Source organism: Manacus candei, unplaced genomic scaffold (assembly GCF_025592945.1).
Source record: "Manacus candei isolate 608988 ecotype Guabito, Panama unplaced genomic scaffold, ASM2559294v1 h1tg000014l, whole genome shotgun sequence".
Classification (NCBI taxonomy): Eukaryota; Metazoa; Chordata; class Aves; order Passeriformes; family Pipridae; genus Manacus; species Manacus candei.
The window spans coordinates 51106894-51123421 of record NW_026138062.1 but is presented as its reverse complement, the minus strand read 5'-3'; the positions used below and the strand labels follow the sequence as shown (position 1 = coordinate 51123421).

General features: G+C 43.4%; 1 protein-coding gene across 1 annotated transcript; it reads right to left on the bottom strand.

Moving 5' to 3' along the window:
• Window positions 1–1934: 1934 nt before the first annotated feature.
• On the bottom strand, window positions 1935–14103 carry CLNS1A (chloride nucleotide-sensitive channel 1A). Its single transcript, XM_051778769.1, has 7 exons — window positions 13924–14103; window positions 11668–11804; window positions 9264–9371; window positions 8406–8516; window positions 7791–7964; window positions 5275–5359; window positions 1935–2724 (listed from the first exon to the last, which is right to left on the bottom strand). Exons 1-6 carry the CDS (start codon window positions 14070–14072, stop codon window positions 5292–5294), a joined length of 747 nt encoding a protein of 248 aa, XP_051634729.1. The 5' UTR covers window positions 14073–14103; the 3' UTR covers window positions 1935–2724; window positions 5275–5291.
• Between the last annotated feature and the right edge of the window lie 2425 nt (window positions 14104–16528).

The following is a 16528-nucleotide window of genomic DNA, read 5'->3' as shown; positions in this document are numbered from 1 at the left end:
TAAAACAGATACTTTGGGGGGGTTCTAACTTCCTTTCCTTGCTTTACTGCTTTTTATACCTTTTACCTATTTTTAAAGTGTTCTATGCCTTACAGATTTTTTCCCCACTTTTCAGCCTCATTTCTTATGGAAACAAACCTTTCATAATTTACATGATTTGATGTTTTCTCTGAGCCCATGAAGCCCACAGGGTAAAGGTCCCAAAAATAAACCTCAAAGAGCATAAAAACAAACAGGGAAAAGAGAAAGCAGAGAGACAAACCTACAGGGCAGCCAAGATTTGTTAGATTAGAGGCTCTACTTCCGTGTCATTTCTGAAGGCCTGCAAAAGCAAAGTCCATAAACTGAAAAGGTCGTAACAGATATGACTTCTCCACATCTGTATTGTTTATTTTGGCATAACATATAGTTTAAAAGAAGTCGGTACAAACCTGGGCTATTAACAAGTAGTTGCTCTATTTATAGCCACTAGAAGTAGAATATAAAATTGAAATAAAAATCACTAAGAAATAGACAAGCCTTAAATTGACTAAATTAACGCAAAACAAGCAAACAAAAAACCCCACAAAACAAAAAGTAGCAGAAACAATGAAAAATAAACCCAAGTTAGGAACTGAAGAATTTAACTATTTTTGGTAGGACAGACAAAAATGAGTATTTAACATTCAAAGCAATGAATGCTTATGAAGTACACAACACTTACACACAGCCTAAATGCAAAGTTTTATTGGAAATAAAACTCGTCAATTCACACAAGACACTTCTCAGTGCTACCCTTCAGGGCTCATCCAGGTTTGTTTCCACCTCACCAAAATTAATTTTGCTCCATTGACTGGGCTAGAAGACAAGATTTCTGTTCCTGGAGCTCCACATTGGTACAACACAAATTCTCCCTTTGGAGCTTCCTAGTGCTCGGATGTAGTGAGAGTGCTGAGAGGAGCTGTGTACAGTCCAGCTGCCCTGTGGTTAACTGTGCCCAAATGCCAGGGTATGTAACAGTCTGCAGTTTAGTGTGGAAAAGAACAGAAAGACCACACTGCAACTCAGATTTACACACACACAGAAAAACCCACCAGTATGTTTTAACAGTGACTGCTGAGTTAGAGTTGAATGAGCCTTTTGCCTAAACTATGGTGCTGGTACAATTTTACCATGCTAAGATTCTCCAAATCCCAGTGCAAAAATCAACACATCACTCAGTACCCTCCTTTGTTGCTCTGTATCCCTAACAAAATCACGCACATATTTACATAAACACATATATACGTATGCATATATAGGGGCTAGTACAGACATTCTTGTAGAGTGTCTTGTTGTGTAACATGCTAAATACCTCATTTATTCAGCTATGGTTCACAACACTATTAAGACATCCCTAATTTGACTGGCATTCCTAATGAATATTCAACACAGGGTGGTTATAATTACCAGGTACCTTGAAACCAGATCACATCCTAATGTGCTAAGCAGGGCAGGACCACTCAATACAATTCCAAAAGTGTAGAGCCAGTAAAGAAAACTGTTCATATACCAACACTACAATATCCCCCCAAAAAGAATCACAAGTCAACTTCAAATCAAAGGAAAACAGAAGTTTGTTATCAGACTTTCAATAGTGGGGGGAAGTGGGAACAACCTGAATTTGCTGACATTGCCCCATGGCAAAAACCACCACCCACAGAGACATGAAACAGGAAAAGCTGCAGTAGGACCAAGATCTTGGCAATCTAAGGCCAGGTTCCTCAGTTTGAGGTGTGTCAGACTAATTCTATCACAGGCACAGTCTGCAAATATTCCACCCTTTTATCCTCACATCTGGGTAAATGATGAAAATGGCTTCACTGGAGGTTTTTTGTTACAGAAGAGAGTGCTGAAACTCAAGGGCTGAAGCTGTTTGCCAAAGAAAAGGACTGAGAACTACAACATAGAGCTGGTTGTGAGATACAAAAATCTTAGTTTATTTAACAATGTTAACATTTAATATAAAGACACAAAACAGTTCTCTTTCTCCGGACATTACAGACTTTACTCCATCTCCTCTACGCCCAAACTCTGCTTCTCAGAGAAATGAAAGGGATAGCACTGAAATGATAAAGCCAGTTACTTGTGGGGCTTTTAATTTAGTTTTGTTTTTAATCCTTGGCCAACCCTATTTCCTTTTAGCTGTCACACTTCTATGTCCATTCTACACAATAGAGTCAATGAACAGGTAAAAAAATATGGAAAATTCCAGGACAATCTAAAATTCTGTTCTACTTACAGTTTTATTTCTCAAGTCCTAGAATTCCTACAAAGGCTTCTTTAAAAGGCCGGAGAGGTTGCTCAGAGAGTGAACCCATCCCTGGAAGTGTTCCACAGCCAGCTTGGGATGGGGTCCTGAGCAACCTGATCTACTGAATGCCATCCCTGCCCATGGCAAAGGGGGTTGGAACTAGATGATCTTTAACTGGGATGTTCCAACCCAAATCATTCTGTGATACTACGAAATGACCCCGATTAGCCCCATTCAAGTGTTAGATGCAAGAGGTTTTATTGTTTTTGTTTTTGTTTTTTTTAAATAACCCCATAGTGGTCACAAATGTCAAACCCTGTTTTAAACAACTCTAAAAGCATTTATTGACCTAGATGTCTAAGCTTAGGTCATTTAAAAAAAAGGTTAACTCCCGATAGTCACTGCAATGCCTTCGGTTTTACAGCTTATTCTGGAAGTGCCACAAGAGGAATCTGAAAGACACAAGACACCCAAGTTTACATAATTGGCATCAAAAGAATATTAACCTTTACAGAGTAGTAACTCTCTGTTGTTTGCAGTCAGAGGGCAGCACTTTCCTGCAAACCCACTAATTTTCAGAAGGGCTGAGCATCTTTGCCTTTGGCAGCAGCTCCAAACTGAGGTCAGCTAAGGACAGCATGTGCTTACAGCATGTACTAGGGTGCCCTGGCAGACCCCGCTGCACCGCCACACACAGACACATCAGTTGCTTAGGAACAATTACTGCAGCCTCGTGATGCAGCAGACAAAACACTGCTTCTTGCAAGAACAGTGGAAATGTCCCGCATCAACCATCAGCAAGTCTTCCAGGAGCTTCAGCAGGAGACTGTCACATCCCATTTGAGTAACGAGCAGTGACACACAACGTGAGCGTCCCACAGGGGCAGAGCTTCAGAGGCAGAGCACTGCACTAACCAACAAGATGTTCGTGTAGATCGTTTTGCAGTTCAGGAGGTTAAAAGGGCTGAGCTGTTCCAGGGAGTGCCCATAAGATCACAGCAGGCTCCCTCTCTGTCCTTATTTTCAGGGTGCAGAGCCAAGGCACCCGCATGCTCAAACTTGTTAGCAGGGTCATTAGCACAGAGCTCCAAGAGTGTCCTTGTCACTTTGCACCTTCAGTTATATATTGCTGCCTTAGATCCTAGACTTCTGAACTTACTTAAATTACATCAACACACTCAGGCTGGCAGTTACTTAAAAAGGGCCACTGAGTTCATGGCTCCCGAAATGCCACCTGGAGCAACGTCACTGCCAACACCTGACACTGCACACGCAGGTCACTTATCTGCTCGGACAGGGATCAGCTCCTCAGCTCTGATCAGCACAAGCAAAAGACAGAAAGAATCCCTGTCCAGTTACCTCTCACAACATTAATCTCCGACAGCCATGTGCTGCACCATGGAAGGCATGGAGTAAGCAGCAGGAAGAATTCCATGACCAAAACTACTTCTTACTGGGTGTATTTTGTGCTTTGCTAGAAGATTTCCACCAGCACTTTCAGACTCCTTAGAGATCTGCTATGAGCCACTAACTCTCCTTAATCCAGCTCAAGTTTAAACCCGGATAATAAATAAAGCACTCAAATCTGAATTTTTCCACAGCATGATTTTTTTTTTTAATAAACCACGGACCAGAGTAATCTTGGAGATGGAATCATCAGAGCCAAACTTTCCATTCACTCTCTAAAAGGTACTTGATCTACATCTAAAGGCTTTCCTTTAATTTTAAAGTCTATCCTTTACCAAACTGGGTAACCATCCAGTGGCAAGACAACCAGTATCTGGACTTTTTTGGAAGAACTCGTCTCTGTTCTGTGAAGTCCTTCCTAGGGTAGAAGTGTGACTGCAGAAAAGTTTGAGCTCTTACACAATAAATACCAATTCAGCACCACTGGCAGTGGTTGAGGTAAGAGAACACAGAACTACTCTGAGACTTTCCAAACTGCAACAACAAAGAAAAGCAACAGTGGAGGAAAGCAGCTGTGCATCACCCCTCCGCAACAGCCTTACTCGGGGACTGTGGCCTCTTTCTCAGTGACACTGTAAGCCCTAATTAACTACTTTCCACTGACTTTTTTCAGTGTGTCATCTTCCTATTTGTGCCCCTTTCCTCCATCCTCCTCCAAGCTTCTGGCTGTCTGCTCCACAACTGTTTTCTCTGGCGTTTCAAGTGGGATAGTGTGACACTCACTTTAGGGTAAGGGCTGTCAGTCTCGCTTACGAAAGAAGCAGAAGAACTGGGACCTTGCAGCACCACTGGAGCACCATGTGCAGTCTGTGCAGTAGTGATCACACCCCCTGCTGTGCCTGTGCATTTCCACAGACAGTCCCAGAAAAAGCTGCTCTTCCTCTCGCACCCAGCACCAGCAAGGAAACACTGGCACATCTTGTAACACTAATAACAGGAGAAAGCAGCACACGTGATGGTAGGCAAGAGGGCACACTGCCACAACCACCTGAGCAGGGTGTTGCCTGTAAGCTGTGCAGTCCTGATAGCAATCCCATCCAGAGTGCATGGTAACTTTACCAGGAACTGCACAGTTACTTTACCAGGAACTGTTCCTGCTCCGCTTACGGTGAAGGAAGAGCTGGACTTTCAGCACTGTGAACTGTCCTGCCTCCCTAAATGGCCTGTGAAATCCTGCGCACTAAGGGCAAAACATACTAAGGACAGTAACTTCCCAGGGATGGCTCCAGCATTCATATACCAGCATCTAAGAGCCTTTGGGATTGGACAATTCTTAAATCAACTAAAGGGCTGACCTGTCTTCCAGACAGGCATATCCACACAGGTTGCCTCTGCAGGGTGATGCCAGTAGGCATTTTGGACAGATCATTGAACATCTTTCCACGCTTGTGCTAACTACAGCTACCTTTTCCATCCTCTAAATCATCACCATCATACTGATATGATCATGAAGATCACATACATTACACACATTACTGAGAGGGAAGGCTCTGCAGGACTGAAAAGCATTGCTGTTGGAAGTCAGAGGAACTTACAGCAGCGTAGGTCCTCCTCAGTGATCGACTTCTGCGTCTTCAAACTGCCCGGCGACTACTGGTGCTACGTCCACCTCCATCCCATCTGAAAGAAACAGCCAATGCTCTGTAACCAAGTGGATGATGTTTTCTCGGGAAAGAGTGCAGATGCCCTCTGCTGACAAGACGTGGCAAGGACAGAAAACTCCTCTGAACTCCTGAAAGCAGTTTAAGGAAACACTGATGTGCTCGCAAGTTTCTGGGTTTGTTCCAGCTCTACTGGTTGGTCACCTAAAGATGTCACTGCTTCCTACAACCTCACCTCACCCTGTCTTACTGAAAGACTTAAACACTGGATTAAAACTATTTCATGTTTTAAATGAAGTTTCAGCATAACAAATGGTGTAACAATTCCTTTGAATACCTCTAATTATGCTCTAGCAAAAAGAGGTTAGATCCTGTTCTGAAACCAGTCTCAACAATCATCAAGTTGAAAAAAAGAACAATTGCTCTATGCCACAATGTCAAACATTAATGCAATTCTGAAACTGAGTAGCCCTGGGGAGATTTATAATTGCAGAAAACCAAGCAGCAGTACCATAGCAAATAAGGTTAGGAAAATAAACAAATCTGATGAAGATGACTCTGAGACATGTGACATACTTGCTGTTCAATTTATATTCATTTTCAAAATTTTGAGGTTCAGAAACCTGACTAAATTTTCAAACAAAGGGCACTGCTAAAATGGGAGTGTATCACCTAAAGTTGTCTTTACATTACATAAATTTATTTGAAGTTGCAGAACAAAGAGAACCTGTAAACAACAAACAAAACAGATAAGATTAAAAAAATCCTCCCTCTGGATGAGAACAAGTTAGTTATTATTTTGTTGACTGTTCTACACAAGCTGATAGCTAGAAATCCACAACTGCTGCATCATTCTCCATCTTTCAAAAACATCAGGGCATATTAAAAGCACTGCAATTTATATAGATTAAAAAAAGCAATGCTATTAAACTACTTCCCTGTTCTTCTCCCAAGTAATATATTGCTCCACTGAAAACAGGATGCAGAAAAGGCAAAGTCTGAGAGACCCGTTTTTTTTCACCCAACGGAAAGAGATTTTACTCCTTAAGTACATATTTGAATAATCAGTAGAATTAAAAGACAGAATCCTTCAGGAAACTAGATCTTTTTTTTACATCTCTTTCAGTATCTTTCATTGTTTCTGAATTCACCCTGAACTCTGTTAAGACAATTATTAACTTACAATTTAGGGTATTAAAAAAAACAAACAAAAACTACAACTCATCTAGAGTAGAAATTGGTTCCTAATCCCAGTGTAGACTGGTAAGTTTAATTTTTTTTTAATCCTAAATCCACTTCACACTACCACTATTCCAGGAAATTATACTGGGAAGAATCAAGCATTGTTAACACAGCAGTGCTCACTCTCTAACAGAGCAGCCCTCAATACACAGCTGGCAATCCCCTGCCTTGTAGGGCCACAGGCATGTGGGTGATACCTTTTGCAGTGAAGTATAACTCACACCATCATACTTGCTCTGTCCTTGTGTTTATGGATTAGCCATATTGGAGAAGCACTGCTTTCATATCACAGAATCACAGAATGGTTTAGGTTGGAAGGGACCTTGCAGACATGGGCAGGGACACCTTCCACTAGACAGGGTTTCTCAAAGCCCCATTCAAGTGTTCAGTGGTATTGAACACTTTCAGGGATGGGGCTTTCACAGCTTCTCTGGGTAACCTGTGTCAGTGCCTCACCCCCCTCATGGTAAAAAATCTTTTATCATCTGAATCTCTCCTCTTTTGGTTTGAAGTGATTCCCCTTGTCCTATGGCAACCAGCCTTACCAAAAAGTCTGTCCCTATCTTAAAGTACTGAAAGGCCTCAATAACATGTACCCAGAGCCTTCTCTTCTCCAGGCTGAACAACCCCAACTGTCTCAATCTGTCCCCATAGGAGAGGTGCTCCAGCCCCCTGATCATCTTCATGACCTCCTCTGGACTTGCTCCAGTAGGTCCATGTCCTTCTTACGCTCCAGACCCCAGAGCTGGATGCAGTACTCTGGGTGGGGCCTCACCAGAGGGAATAGAGGGGCAGAATCAGGTCCCTCAACCTGCTGGCCACGCTGCTTTTGATGCAGCCCAGAATATGGTTTTCTGGGCTGGGAGCCCACATTGCTAGCTCATGTCCAACTTTTGATCCTCCAGCACTCCCAAGTCCTTTTTGACAGGGCTGCTCTTAATCCCTTCATCCCCCAGCTTGCATCAATACCAGGAGTTGCCCCAGTTCACATGCAGCACTTCGGACTTGGCCTTGTTGAACCTCATGAAGTTCCCATGGGCCCACTCCTCAAGTCTGTCCAGGTCCTTCTGGATGGCATCCCATCCTTCAGGAATATCAACTGCACCCCTCAGCTTGGTGTCATCTGCAAGCTTGCTGAGGGTGCAGTCAATCCCACTGGCTATGTCATTGATGAAGATATTCTTTAGTAAAACAAAAGCATTTCTTACCTTCAAACTCCCTTATCGAGTCCTCTGTTCTCACTCCAGCCATGTTGTACTGAGTGCTGACAGACTGGGCTAACATGCCTTCTAACCTCTCCAGCGTGGCCTGACCTTCTGCAGTTAAATGTGACAATCCTTCTTCGTACGTGTAAAAGCTTGGGATGTCACCTTGTTCTAGCTCTGCAAAAACAAGTTTGTGTTTATCAGACCTAAGTTTAGGAGCCTGCAACATGCAGGGGTGGAGGAGTAGGACATCAGCTAGGCAAGTTATGCTCAGATTAACTGACTGAGATAAAAAAGCTGCTTACATGAGGTACAGAATGTACACAGTGATGTGAACTGACCACACTGCAGCATGGGCACTGAACCTGGGCTAGCACAGCCACTGGGCACAGGAAAGCCTGCTGTTTGCATCTGTGGCCTTTTGAGAACCAGAACAACGCTTTTGCTGAAGTCCTGTGATTTGTGACAGCTAAACTACATATTCCCTGCAGATTTACGTGTTTCTATTTTGTGTCTGTGACAAAAAGAATGTTTTGGCAAGACGAGTAATAAACAGACACCAGGTGTCTAGGTGTCTAAGTGCTGACAGGTATTTCAAAAGAAGCAACTGTTACCAACCGCGGGCCTCAACATCGTACTCGTCCCCTTCGTAATCGTTGTCTGAATCGTCATCATCTGGGTCTGGGTGCAGAGCTTGGCATTCACACATGGCTGAAAACATGGCTTCCACTGCAGGAACACAAGTGAGTGCAAACCTCCCTTGTTTCTACACCAATACCCCAAAACAACAGGCAAGAAACCCTGGACTGAGTGATCAAAGAGATTAAGAATATTCCTTTAGCAGAACCACCACTGAATTCATGTTTGAAAACATCGTCTCACAAGTCAGCAGCCATGCAGGAAACAAATCGTGTAGATCCCAGCCTGGTGCTTTATCCTCTTAACAGCACTTCTCCGTAATTTCACTGATGATAAAGGTGAAATGGACTATGGACAATTCCACCTGTGGTTACCCACTACAGGAATCCTTGCAGGATCTCATTCATCAGATTCTTAAAACTTGAATCCAACTGTAAGCTCCACACCAGACGGGATATGACTGCTTTCCAATGGTAGTGTCTGGGTATTAACATTTTCCTAATGAAATTGTCGCTGACTCAAATATCACTGAATTAGTAATTTAAAAGACATTTCCCATGCATGTTGTCTCCAAATGTATATAAGCGAGACTGTTCATGTCATGTATTTATACTCAACAGTCTCTATTTTAAAGCATTAGAATTTTCCTTGAGAAGCCGCTGCTTGAAATATTCCAGCTTCAAGCCAGATAAAAAAATTTGCTTTGTTCTTTTCAGCACACAGGAATCAAGGAATTAAAAGGGCACTCAAAAATCATGGCATTTACATCTCTGTACCCCACTGTCTTCCACATATAGCCAGGACTTTAAATTAAGACACAACTTCCCCCTCACTTACAGGCTGATTTGTCATTAGGTACAAATCGGAATTCTGCAATCGGTTCAACATCGTCATCGCTGTCGTCCTCCTCCTCCCCTTCAGCCATGGGAGCCTCTTTTGTCTCCTCTTTAGGAAATTGAAATATTTAAGAGAAATGTGTTTATTTAGTTGAAAAAAAAATAAAAAAAGAAAGAAGTCACATTTGTTTATTATTTCAGGAACACACATGTAATCAAATCAGAAACCTGGACACAACCTGACAGAGGCACAAAAAACCCCACTCTGTTCTCCCAGAAAACCCCATGAGATTCCAGGACTCACACGGACATATGAGGTCCTCTCACAGCACCCTGACAGCACTTGCAACGCACACAAAAACTTCTCTATTTATAATTTCATGACTTAAGATTTCTGTAATGGTCACACAACGTATTCACGCACCTGAGGAAAATTGCCTGATCCTTATTAAAAACAACTGTGCTCATCCCCTGCCCCTAATTCACAGTTGTTGCCATTTACTTGCAGAACACTACATGTCTTTTTTTAAATCACATGAATTTTACAAATCCTTGATGTTACTGTCATGAAATCAGCCACCTTCCAGTGTGGCCCCTCACAGGGGACTCTGACGTTTACAGAGGATCTCTACTCCATTTCCAGTATTCCTAGCTAGCCAGTGAGATGTCAGAGGTAGAAAGTACACCCAGAGCCAGTGACAACCGTGGACAAGATGGCACTTCCTGGCTTCTGTGCATGACTAAATAAGCAACAACACGGTGTTTTACTTTCTGTGAATATAAAAACCACAGAGATGGCTGCAGTTCATCACTTTGTGGCTGGGGACACTGCACTGACAGCCTCAAAAGTGCATAACTATTTTCTACAGAAGAAGAGGCTGTTCCACTGAGAGTGGCTTTTATCACATACAAAACTGGCACCACCAAGAATATGAAGATGCCAAGAAGCTGCCAGCCAGCTGCCCCCAAAAATGTAGTGTGCAAAGGAAGCTACCCAATCCCTTTCCAACTGACACCCGCAGGCACAGCTTGTTACTGTTGAGTCCAGCTCTTCGTTTTCAATGGAGTCAACCTCTGAGTGCCTTTTTCTGAAAAAGGGGTGAGGACAAGGCACACACTTCATAGGGAGCACAACAAAAACTTTCAGAGAAGAACAAAATGTTCTCTGCCCAACTGAGAATGAAGACTTCTGCAGCCAGGAAAGCAGAAAGGTTTGAGTTTAACACTATTTAGCAGTTAAAACTGCAGACCAGGGCTAGACTTGAAAACTAAAATCTACCTGCTGTAGAAGATTTACTGTAGGCAGAGTACATATATATAAAAGAAAGTTTACACACATGGAGGAAATACCACAAAAATCAGTCTATTAATGATTTCTAGATAAGAATTAACACACGATATCTGTATTTTTAAACACCATGATCAGAACGAATTAAAAGCTAGAAACAGTATCTTTCTTCAGACGAGGCTCAGTTTACTTCAAAATAACTTGTTAAAGGAAAATGAGGAAGAAGAACCAATAGGAGGATGCATGTTCTCTTATTATTTGTAGTGATAGACTGTCAGAGATTATTAGTAACTTGAGAGAAGGAAATAATGAAGAACATTAATAGCTTAGAAACGGCTCTGCCTCCTCAGAGTCTTGTCATTACTTTCTGGATACATTAAAAAAAAAAAAAAATTAAATGCCAGATTTTAACCTTTAACAATTATGACCAGTAGGCACGAAGGGGAAAGAAGATCTGCCCAACGTCTAACACCCATTACTCTTCAATTGAGATGGCAGTTTATGACACACTTAAAATATTAACAGGTCTACCATAAGAAAAAAATTAATATATCAAAAAAAGCCAATGAAACAGAAAGTTTGTTTTCTTGATATCAAAACAAGAACAGTCAAAAAGGCTGGTTTTGTGGGCAATCTACAAAGACCAATTAAAGCCTGGTCACATGACCTATTGTCTTTTTTTGTTTTTAAGTAAGCTGTGGGAGAAAATTAATGAAAATTTCCAGGCTGCTGTGAAACAGCAGGAATCCATAAAGCCTGGAGAGGGCAGCAACATTAATATAAATTCAATAAAGAAAAAATTATACCCAAGCTGGAATCACAGGGAGACTGCAGAGGAACTAAATTGTTTAAAACAGTGTAACAGAGCAGCAAACTGATTCTCAGCATCTCCAGCTGTACACAGTCACATGCTGAGAGCAGAACTGTACAGAAGCGAGTCCAGAAGAGTGCAAAGCTGTACTTTTAAGACAACTATACTTTGCAAAAATAAAAAAGAAAATACAAGCTATTACTCAAATGAAGCATATAATTTTTAAAACCAACATTTACTCTTTTTGAAGAAGAAATCATGTCAGTTATGACAGTGTGGGAGCGCTAAGGAACCCTCCGGGCATACCTTCAAATTTGGCGTTCACCATGACATACAAGTGCTCCCTTGGGAAGGCGCTCAGGTCCCTGGAGACGGCATGTAAGCTTATGGTGGGATAATCCAAGGAGAAGCCAACTCCAGAGTTTTCCAACCAAGACAGGCGACTAACAAGGAGGGGCGGAGGAAAAAGAGACAAGTTACAAACTAACAGTGGATCCATAGTACCTGACTCAAGCCTGCAGAAAAGCAAAACAACCCCAAAAGAGTAATTCTGGACAAGGCACTCTCCAGGCATACACAGACCTGGACCTGCCCAAACAGGACTTTGAGAAGAGGTTTCTTTTACCTCAGCCAACAGTTAATGCCATTGCAAAGAATGTGAAGCTGAGCACCCCAAACACATTGCAGCTTTATCACATTTGCACTGAATGTTGAATTTCTCTCCTTACCTCTTCATTTTCTCCTCTCTGTAGGTACCTATCATTCCAAAGATAACTACAGTGGTTCCAGAGTGTGATTTATAACTCAAACTATTCAATGTGGTTTTTCAAGACAAGGAGAACACCAAAAGAAAAGTCAATATCACAATTTCTAGAGAATTATAGATCTGATATGAGTATAGCCTGGATGTATAAAAACAAACAGTTCTGTGATCAGCAGAGCTAACAAAGCCAGGTTATGAGTATTCCTTCCCTTGCAACTTATCTGTATAACCTCTGCTTCCCCCCACTTTCACTCTCATCCCTAACTAACCACAGCAAGAGACAGCACAGGTTGTCACCACTGGGCGCTGCCTCCTTCATATGAGAATGATCAACGTCTTTCTAAGCCAATGAGAAATCACACTCAAGCTAGTTTTGGGTGTCTGCAATCAATGAGGTCACACAGTGAACAGAAATACTGATGGGCAGAAAGCAAGACCTCCACCACATGCAAAACTCAGCATTCATAAGCTTTTGTGGAGGGATAGAACCAATGGAAAAGTCACAAAAAGACTCCTTGCCTTGGAAAATCTGGCTGAGAGCAAGAACTAGTGCAGTGGGAGCAAAGAATTTCTTTCCTAGCCTCAACTGGGCAGTCCTCAATGTTTACAGCTGCTGATAGAGAATCAGTACACAGATCCAGAGCCACACTGTCCTCCTGGGTTCTCCCACGGCATTCCTGCAAACACTGGCGTATTCTATTCATTACCAGCAAGTGACTATGGTAAAACCTCTGCAACGTGCTCCAAACATGTTAAGAGGAAGGTGGCAGCCTTGTATTGTGCCTCACACAAAAACCTATAGAAAGCAAGTTACAAGGAAACTCAACATTACACCTCTTGAGACCTGATGCTGCACAAACAAAAGCTCCAGTATCTGTGACCAAACTAAACAAAAGAGTAAACAAAATTCCAAAGAGATTCTTCTCCAACACAACACCACTAACAAGGTGGGGCAAAATATTGACCATTTTATAAATGTTTCCTAGTCTAAAGGTTTTAAAAGACAATTCACTCCTCCATGCACATTCTAAATGACATTTTTGTTCTAACAATGCTCTTCTAGTGCAGAATATATTACGAGTATTTACCATGGTCAAAGAAAATTCTGTTGGTTTAATCATTAACCTGTCTTCTTGAGCTATACAATGCAGAGAGGATTTAGAGGAGACTGTAAAGAGCTCAGATAACATCTTCCAGAATAACCAGACTGATTTCTGCCTAGTAAGAACATACAGTCTCCACGTGATTAAAGCAACATGAAAGAACCACAGTAGCTGATAACAGCAGAAACCCAACAGCCCTATCCACTTGCCTGTCAAAAGAGGAGAGGTGCCGTGTTTTTCATTATAGAATGGTTTGGGTTGAAAAGGACCTTCATGATCATCTAGTCTCAAGTCCCTGCCGTGGGCAGGGACACCTTCCACTAGACCAGCTTGCTCCAAGCCCCATCCAGCCTGGCCCTGAATGCACCACCAGTCGGGCTCCCGTGCCGTGCTGTTCCCTTTTGCCTTGTTTAAAACACCGTTTCGAGCAGGAACAGCGGGACACTCACACCCCTGCCCCTCACAGCCCCCCCGAGGGCCGCCTCCACACCCTTATCCAAATCACCCACATCCCCCCTCGGGCAGGTCCCTCAGGGGTGACCCCACAGGCCCCTCAGGGGTGAGAGCCTCTCCGGGAAGGGTCCCACTCGCCGGCCCCCTCAGGATACCCCGCAGCCCCCTCAGGACGCCCTCAGGAGCAGCCCCCTCACAGCACGGCCCCCCGAGGGGTCCCCAGCGCCGTGTGTTCCCCCGCACCTCTCGGCGATGTAGAGGGTGCCGGCGCCCAGGCTGCGCCCCGCCAGCAGCGCCTCCGTGTCCGGCTGCTGGTGCCGAACGCCATCGGCCGGCGGCGGGAACCGCTTGAGGAAACTCATGGCGCCGCCGCCGCCTCCCTGCTCCACCATCGCCGCCGCCGGAACAGGAACCGCGCTGCCCTGTGATGCAATTCCCCCTCACAGTCATCGTGGATCCGCGGGGGAGGTGGCGGGCTGTCACCTCGCAACCACAGTGTTCCTTACGGTCGGACGTATGTACGTCCGGAGCGATGCGGGCTGTGCTCCAGGAGTATCTCTGGCAGTTTTTGGAGTGAAGTTTTCATTTTCTGGAAAAGAGAAGCAAAGGGGAGGCGCTGAGGTGATAATTGAGGGCCAGAGCACCTCTGCTGGGGAGACGGGCTGAGAGAGTTGGGCTTGTTCAGCCTGGAGGAAAGAAGACTCCAAGGACATCTTAGAGCCCCTTCCAGTATCTAAAGGGCTACAAGACAGATGGAGAGGGTCTTTTGACAAGGGCGTGGAGTGACAGGACAAGGGGTAATGGCTTTAAACTGACAGAGGGCAGGGTGAGATTAGATATTAGGAAGAAATTCTTTACTGTGGGATTGGTGAGGCACTGGAATAGGTTGCCCAGAGAAGCTGTGGATGCCCCATCCCTGGAACTGTTCAAGGCCAGGCTGGAGGATGGGCATTTGAGCAACCTGGTCTAGTGAAAGATGTACCTGCCAATGGCATGGGGGTTGGAATGAGATGATGTGGAAGGTCCCTTTCAACCCAGGCCATTCTATGATTCTGCGATTCTACAGTTGACAGTACTGGCTCCAGTCCTAAAATCATAGAATATCCTAAGCTCGAAGAAACCCACAAGGTCAAGTTAAGCTCCTGGCCATGCACAGGACAACCCAAAGAATCACACCGTGTGTCTTACTGAACTCTGGCATACCTATTTTAGCATGTAAGTCTCTGTTGGAGAGGTGAAAAAGGGAAAAACAAACACAGCAGCTTTTCAAGTGCCATTTTCAGATGCTGGAAAGGAAATTTTAGGTGGATGACCAGCACCTAGTGCCTGATAGATGCACACAGAGAATAATGTCACAAGTACCTGAATTGCCTAAAGAGTATTCAGTTGATTTCCTTAAGCATTGATGGACTCAGGATCAGGAGCCCAATAGTACTATGATATGTACCTACCTGGGTGCAAACCCAGGTTCTCACAAACACAAACCAAATATGAACAGGATTAGGTCACCATCTTTCCCTTCTCTGGACTTTCCTAGTTACAGTCTTGAATAGCAGAGAGCCAAAGCACTGCATTCTGGAAAAGGAAAGCGTGTAAAGAAATCAGGGGGAACAAGAACATAATGTGGTTCTCCTAGGCTGAGCTTTTCACAATGCTTTGGAAAGCTTCTCAACCATGGCTACCCATTTTGGATTCTAATTATGCAAATAATTATTACTCATATAAATAATCACCTTGACTGAAATGTAAGCAAATTCCACAATGAAGTGATATTTAAACAACATTGGAATAGCTTGAAAAAAACCAAAGAGGCAACAGCAGATGAGGAAATGTCTCAACCATCTTCAAGTTTACCGTGCCAAGACAAGGGCTCATTTGGAAACAAAAAATTACAATTCATCCGTGAACACAGATCAGGCTGTAGCAGCTGGTGGGAAGAGATGCAAAAGCATGGAAACGCCATTCACCACACTTTGTGGTTATAAATCAATATTCCTGCTCATGTCCATTCCCTGTTACCTAACACGACTGTCATATCAGCCACGAAGAGCCCTCATCACCTCTGTAGTTAACTCCAAATCATGCAACTCCTTTAGGTTGTTAATTTATAAGATTTCTGAGTGGTTGAGGTTGAGTTAAGCCACTGCAGTGGAGCAGTAGTGTGTTCATTTCTCCTCCTGGTGCAAATGCGAGTCTTTCTTCTGTCACATACCACTCTTTCAAAAGAAAATGGAAAAAAGGATGGTTTAAGTCCAAGCAGGGAAGTTGGTTTTGAGGCCAAGGCATTAAGGAGGAGGAGAAATCCACATCTTCCTCGTTTATACAATCGAGACACTTCATACCCCAGTACTGAGTGCTGCACCTAACAGAAGTTTAGAGCAGGAAGGCAGACATTTCCTGGAAGTTTACAAATGGAACAGAATGGTACTATTTGAAAATGCTTTTCCTCAGCTGTAAGAGCTCTAAGTGAGTCAGGACCCAAGCCCACACTGATATCTGAACACTGGGTGTCCAACAGTGATTTAGTCAACAGGGCCATGTTCAGAGGCAATGGACAGCAGCAGGTACCTTCTCAGGGTTAAGAGTCACCTTAGGACAGAATGCAGAACTTGCCATCCAAGGGAGCTTGTTTCTCTCCACAGCACTGCCTGCCATAAGATGGCCAGTTCAGACTTAAAATACCCAGAATCCACAAAAAAAATGCAAATATAAAATTTTGGCAGTGGATCTGGAGCAAGAGGAAGATTTTCACCGCAATTTCTCATCACTACAGGAACATGCAGTAGCTTGACTACAACCACAAACACATTTGAAATAAAAAAAAAGGCTTCAGTGATTCACACAGAGA